The following is a 7,057-nucleotide window of genomic DNA, read 5'->3' as shown; positions in this document are numbered from 1 at the left end:
CTCAACAAAATTCATTAATTGATTCAGCTCCATCAAATGCAAATGCAAATGCTTTTTCTCAAATAGTAACTGGTCAAAGCCAAATGCAAGCTGATAATAATGCGAAATCTCATAAACGTAAACAACTGTCTATAGCTACATACATTCCAAAAAAAATGACAGTTGATATGAAAAAAGATATAGATCAGTCACTTTTAAATTTATTCACAAAAGATTACCAACCTTTTAAATTAGTTGAGGACAAGGGTTTTAAACAGTTCGTTAAAATGTTGAACCCCAATTATACACTTCCTAATCGCCATTCAATCTCCAAACAATATATTCCAGCCTTGTATGAAAAGCGATTGAGAGAAGTTAAAGAGTTAGTAGTACAGGAAGCAAAACATGTGTGTTTAACAACCGACTGTTGGACATCTCGAAACAACGAAAGTTTTATGGCCATCACAATACATTTTGTTGATTCAAATTTTAGTTTACAGTCGATTCTCATAAGTTGTTCTTCTTTTAATGAAAACCATACTGCCATAAATTTGAGTGAACAAATCCAAAAAACTATTGATGAATGGCAACTTGAAGGCAAAATAAAGTTAGCTGTCTCGGACAATGCTACTAATATCAAAAATGCATTAGGTTTACTTAAACTTAAACACTTAGGATGCTTTGCTCATACCTTAAATTTGATTGTTCAATCAGCTCTTACTTTAGAAAACGAACTTATTGATAAAGTTAAGACCATTGTCACATATTTTCGTAGAAGTACAGTAGCCAATAATAAACTCAAAACTTATCAAATAAATAATGGGATAGATAAACCTAAAAAATTACTCCAAGATGTCCAGACTAGGTGGAATTCTACGTATTATATGTTTAATCGTTTTATTGAACTAGAAAATCCTATAAGGGGGACATTAGGTTTGCTTGATAAGGCACCTCAAACCTTAAACAGTGATGAATGGTCTATAATAAAAGAATTGTGTACTGTACTCAGACCTTTTGAAGAGGCTACTAGAGCAGTCAGTGGTGAATCATACATGACTGCATCTATAGTCATAGTATTAACTCAAGGCTTATTAAATGCATGCAAAAAGTTGCATACAATGGAATTTAATGAAAGGACACTGATGATTATCAAACAACTATTAGAGAACATGGAAAAACGAGACGCATGGAAAAACGTTGATAAAAGTAAAACATTATGTAGGTGTACTTTTTTGGATCCACGTTTCAAAAACATTCCATTTAATAATAATAATTCACTATCTGAAACAACAAAAAATGAAATAATTGAAAAAACTGCAAATATAATTTATTTAGAAAGATCGAATCAACTGGATGAACAAAATCAAGACCAACCTGATTATATAAGTATAGACAACCCATCCACATCAAATAGCCCATCGATTTGGGAAACTATTGACACGAGCATAGCCAAATTAATACCTTCAGGTACATCTAAGTCGCGTGCAATAATTGAGGTACAAAGGTACCTAGAAGATGGTATGCTAAAAAGAAATATGGATCCTCTTAAATGGTGGCAAGAACATAAGTATAACTATCCATACTTACATATTTTGGCTAAGCAAACTTTATGTTGCCTTGGTACTTCAGTTCCTTGTGAACGTATTTTTTCAAAAGCAGGACTTATTTTGAACGATCGTCGTTGTAGACTTAAAAGTGAAAAAGTAGAAATGTTGTTGTTTTTGAATTATAATTCAACATGAAATTATGACATTTGAGTAAATATTATGATGAATTTAAATGTATTTTTATTATCTAAACAATATGTATAACAGAAATTGAGGTTTTAAATTAAAATGTACTTAATTATTTTATATTTTTAGTTATAAAATATTAGTCTATATCAAAGCTTATTTATTCTGTTTATATAATTATGTAATTTAATATTGTAAAGTATAGTATATAGTATTATATATTGTATATTAATATATATAATACAGTATTCTAAAGTTATTGAATATTGTTACTATGTTTTGTAAATATATTAAATATTGTTATTAATGTTATTTTATTTTCATTTATAAAATATGTTCAATTATTTAACGATTATATAAAATAAAAATATAGTGAATATTAAAATAATATTAAAACAATTGTTATATTAATGGTATTTTTTATTTTTTATACTTACTCATATTTTAGTAAAACTCTAAAATACTAAAATAGTAATTTGTAAGTTAGCAGCTATTTAATATTAAAATTATAAAAAAAATAACATGTTATAGAACATTAAAGTAGGTACTAATACTTACATAAGTATAATCAAGTTGACAAGTTATAACCTCGTTAAAATATCTTAAATCGTATAATAACAGTTGGTCAGTAAAGTTGTTGTAAATTTGTAACTTGTTCTTTGTAGTATAACAACTTTGCTATTATCTGTTATCGGTGTTATCGGAACAGCACATCAGGGAAATAACATTAGAAGAAAAAAATATTAGTAACTGTTATTTATTCTTTTGAGTAACAGCCTGTTACTGCTACTCGTTGGATAACTGTTATAAATCACAGTTCCTGTTATTTTATACCATCACTAATTAATTAATTGTTTGTGCTATCTGACCGGCGCGAACGGTTACCATGGAATCAGCGCGTAATATTTGTAAATATATTTTTATTATTTAAATGGAGCATCAACTTAATGGTTGTATAATAGTAATTTACAATACATTTTTATACATCAAATACACAATATAATAGATTGTTTTTTACAATAATATTTACAAAAATAATTCATATAAGATCGATTATTACATTAAAAATATTACAACTGTTTACATAATTTTATCTTTCAATCTGATAAATAATCGAAATCGTCATCTTCGTTGTCACTATTTCCGATGGCCATTACTATTTTAGTTTGCTCAGCCGCCAATTCGTCTACTGTGTCGTCTTATGTCCAAAACTTATTTTCCTCTTTGATTCCGTGGCTTATAAAGTTTTTCCACATTTCATCGTCCACTTTGCTTACTCCTTCAACCAAAAGATTTTTTACGTCAGGCAATTTGAATGTCTTGTTGTTTGACTTTACGTGGCGTTTTACAACAGACCAAGCTAACTCTATGGGGTTGAGTTCGCAATGGTAAGGCGTCAACCTTAACACCATTTTGCTCTGTTGTAAAACCATCTCGTCGATGACGTATTTATTATACATCGGTTTTATCCATGAACTAAGATAATATGGACTGGCAACGACGGTAAAATACGCGGTCAGGTTTTAATATGGACTTTTTGTGGTGGGAGAAATTGTGAAGCCGAAGCGACATCTGTTGGACAAAAACAATAATAAAACAAAAATATGAAATAAGTTTCAAATAACATAACTGTACATTTAGAATATTGCAAATAACTTGTTAAAAACTGTATTAAACTTGTCATGAAATTATAATAAAACACATTTTGAAAGACTCATATTTTGTTCTTATTAGTATACTTACATTTTAACATTTTGGATTAAAAATAAAAGTTAAATACTATTTTGTAACCAATATATTCAATATTTGGTAGGTAAGACTGAATTGAATTAGTTGCACAGTTGTAAAAATTGAATAGGTATGTAATACACTCTGACTCTGTAATATACATGCTATATTATTAGTAGGTACATTTATATCATAGAATAGATGAAAGGTTAAAAAATACACACTACACTATCAACAGACAACAAGCAAAAATTAATTTATTACAGTTGTTAGGTAGTACTGTAGTAGGCAGTGCCCAGTAGGTATAAGAAACAAGAAACATAATATAAAGAATATGAAATATATTTACCATAAAGTATAATTACTTTAAATTTTAAAAATATTTTGTAAAGCAACGGTCTACGAGCACGACACAACTATAGTTACAAAAAACAACACAAGGATCGCCCCAATCCGATAAATTCCCCCTCTTAGAAAACCACGTATTAAAACTTGACCGCACCGCTACCATCCGCCAGCCAAACCGTTACCAGTCCATATTATCTTAGTTCGGGGTTTTATTTATCCTTCTGACAACTTCCAGAAGCTCTGGTATTATCATATTCTTTTGAAGAACTTCTCCCTTGCTCTGTAGCCATTCAATGATTTCAGCTTTCCTAAAGTTGAAGTCGGGCATTTCTCTAGTTTTATCAAGTGGTATTGCGCGTTGACCATAACTATAGCCGCGTTATATTTGAGCCTCGGTAAAACAACTTCTAACCAATCACAGTAACTATCGCCATTCGTTTCATCGTGATAGTCGTTGGTGTTTTTCTTCGACTCAGAGCATAATAATGAATCAGGAACAAATCCATCTTCGGAGCCGATGTGACACACTATGAACCGTTTTTCCTTTCCAATACTTTTATTGAGTGTAATCAATTCACGCACCAAAATTCACCTAAATATTTAAAAGCATTTTTCACAAGACTGTATCACATGTATACCGTACATTGTCATTGTATTATATTGGTCCTTTTAATAGGCGTGTGGCATGCGCAACAGGTATGCTGTGGAGCAGCTGTATGTTTGAACGCATAGTACTGAATTTGTTCAATTTACAATTTTATTCAGTTTATAATAAATCAAATAAAAAAAAATCATACCAAGAAGTTTTGGTCTTCAAACTCATGACTAGGGCTCGGAAGTTGATGACCTTAAAAACAATAAAAAATGAGCATAAAAATGGCAAAAAATGTCTTAAAAAATGACCTAAAAAAATTACAAATATTAGTTTTATATTAATAAAAATACATTTTTTTTTTAATTTTTTACTCTATTTTTCTATAAATTTCAAAATATGACGAAAAAATGACAAAAATGTCCTTAAAATAGGAAAATAAAAATATTAAAAATATTTGTTTTATAAATTTATCAATGCTTACAAATTATTTAAAAATCAAAATCATTGCATTGTACAATTAGAGCGTATTTTATGTTATCGAAAGTAAATGAACGACGATTATCTGTTAATACATTTTTATATTTGGAAAAACCTCTCTCCACGTCTACTGAAGTGATTGGGGCAAATCTAAAATGGACCAAATCATCAGCACTGAAATCATCCGGAAAACTCTCACTTGAAGCTTCTTCATAATTTAACATTTTAGAAATTGTTGACATCGTTTGAAATCCAGTATTTTTGGCAAGTACCGCTTTAAATTTGTTTTTTATTTCATTTCCAATTCTATTAACTGCTGCTAATTCAATTTTATTAAAATATCTTGTACAATTTGTATTGAATCATAAAGCCTGAGTCCTGAAGTTTCTAACTTGGTAATAGAATCGGCCAGAGTTCCAAAGTTTGCGTTAATGTAAATTAAATTATGTTTTACATTATCATCGCTTATAAGATCCTGTGCTTTTTCAACTGACGTAGAATCATCTTTGTTTAGTCCCATAATAATAGTTTTCAAAATTTCAAAATATTCACAAAAATAAGTAGCAGCTTACCATGTTCCCCATCTGGTCAATACTGGTTATGGTGGTAGAGGAATATTAGGTGCCATTTCCTTGAAATATTGAACACGTGATGGACATTTCAAAAATATTTTTTTGATGTTCGATATTAACTGATCTACTTTTGGGAAGTGTTTTCGAATCTCTTCCGCAACCCTATGTAATCCATGGGCCAAACAACTTACGTGTTCCATTTTAGAGTACAGGATTTTTAGACCTTTGCCAGCTTTCATCATATAGGGAGCGGCATCACTTAAGAACAACAAAATATTGTCATGCTTTATTCCTTGGGGCCATAAAATATGTAGAGATGTATCTAATAATTTGACGATGGAGGTATGGTTAGCTTTTTCTAAAAATTTCTGAATTGAGCAAAAATATTTTCCCCGGGCCTCCGACTTCCAATGTACCGACAATCACGTTAGCCACATACCGCCCTACTGAATCCGTGGTTTCGTCTATAGAAACCCATAGCTTTTGGTTTTCGCAATAACTTCTTATTTTGTTAATACAGTCTTCGTAACATTGAACAACATAGGTTTTCCTTAGCGTTGATTCGTCAGGAATACTTTTGTGCGTGTATTTTTTCCAAAAATGCACGGAATAATTCATTTGATATTTTGTGTAGGGGAATATTGGCTGATAAAAGAGCTTGACATAAATCGTAATTAAAAGTAGATTTTTTTGACGACGTAGTAAGAAAACTTTGACTTTGTTTTAAATGTTTGCGCTCTATACCATTTTTATGTTTTATGCGAGAAATGTGTTGTTCAATAGTAAATTTTTTTTCTGAGGCCACCTTTACTTCACATACTTTACAATAAAGAACTGTGCCATCGGAAGAAAAAATATCGTCGCCGAATTCCGACACAAATGCACGCAGACGAGCACTAACCGACGTTCTAATTTTCGGCATTTCGAAAATATTACGAAAAATAATAAATGTTGGTATAATATTATTCACTTTTATACGACAACGACGCGACGACTGTAATCGGCGAGATAAAATCGGATACTAATCGAATATTAGGAAAAAATAATAAAATGTAGGTATAATATTATTCACTACAATACGACAATGACAATAATGTAATCGTCGAGATAAAATTGGATAGGTACTAATCTTAGTCTGTGGTTTAAGTTATCGGCATAATGGTCTACAAGAAACGATAAGAAACGAACTACTGTGAAATCAGTAAAAATAACTAAAAATGTTGGAAAATGACCTGTAAATCTCAAAAAATGACTTTAAAAGTAATAAACACCAAAAAATGCAAAAAAATTCAAAATAAAAATTAGTTATTTAGATTCATATGCTTTTGAAACAGATTTGTGGCCAGGAGAGCATCGTCTAAAAAGTTCCAAAAAAAAAATGCAAAATGCATCAACTTCCGAGCCCTACTCATGACCAATATAAAATTAGGTGATTTTGTATAGCACAAATCATCATTAACTCGTTGACTCGTTATACAAACAATCTCGATATCACTTCATTATGGTGGCAACGTATGTCCCATGTGAAAGACTATTCTCAAAAGCCGGGGCAACATTAATCAAAGCCAGGAATCGCTTATCAAGCTCTCGACTTCAGAAATTGTTACTTCTAGCTGACCTAACCG

The 7,057-nt window shown here is 30.5% G+C and overlaps 1 protein-coding gene across 1 annotated transcript; it reads left to right on the top strand.

Moving 5' to 3' along the window:
- Positions 1–83: 83 nt before the first annotated feature.
- On the top strand, positions 84–1,721 carry LOC111027438 (zinc finger BED domain-containing protein 4-like). Its single transcript, XM_022305819.1, has 2 exons — positions 84–1,185; positions 1,315–1,721. Exons 1-2 carry the CDS (start codon positions 84–86, stop codon positions 1,719–1,721), a joined length of 1,509 nt encoding a protein of 502 aa, XP_022161511.1.
- The last annotated feature ends 5,336 nt before the right edge of the window (positions 1,722–7,057 follow it).

Source organism: Myzus persicae, unplaced genomic scaffold (genome assembly GCF_001856785.1).
Source record: "Myzus persicae strain clone G006 unplaced genomic scaffold, MPER_G0061.0, whole genome shotgun sequence".
NCBI classification, from domain to species: domain Eukaryota; kingdom Metazoa; phylum Arthropoda; class Insecta; order Hemiptera; family Aphididae; genus Myzus; species Myzus persicae.
This window is presented reverse-complemented; position numbering and strand designations above follow the sequence as displayed.

What these genes read in the sequence shown, in the direction of transcription:
- LOC111027438 (XM_022305819.1), top strand. Translation starts at nt 84, where the DNA reads ATGCAAGCTGATAATAATGCGAAATCTCATAAACGTAAACAACTGTCT. An exon ending in ATGGAAAAACGTTGATAAAA is followed by an intron (nt 1,186 to 1,314) that starts GTAAAACATTAT and finishes TAATTTATTTAG; the next exon opens with AAAGATCGAATCAACTGGAT.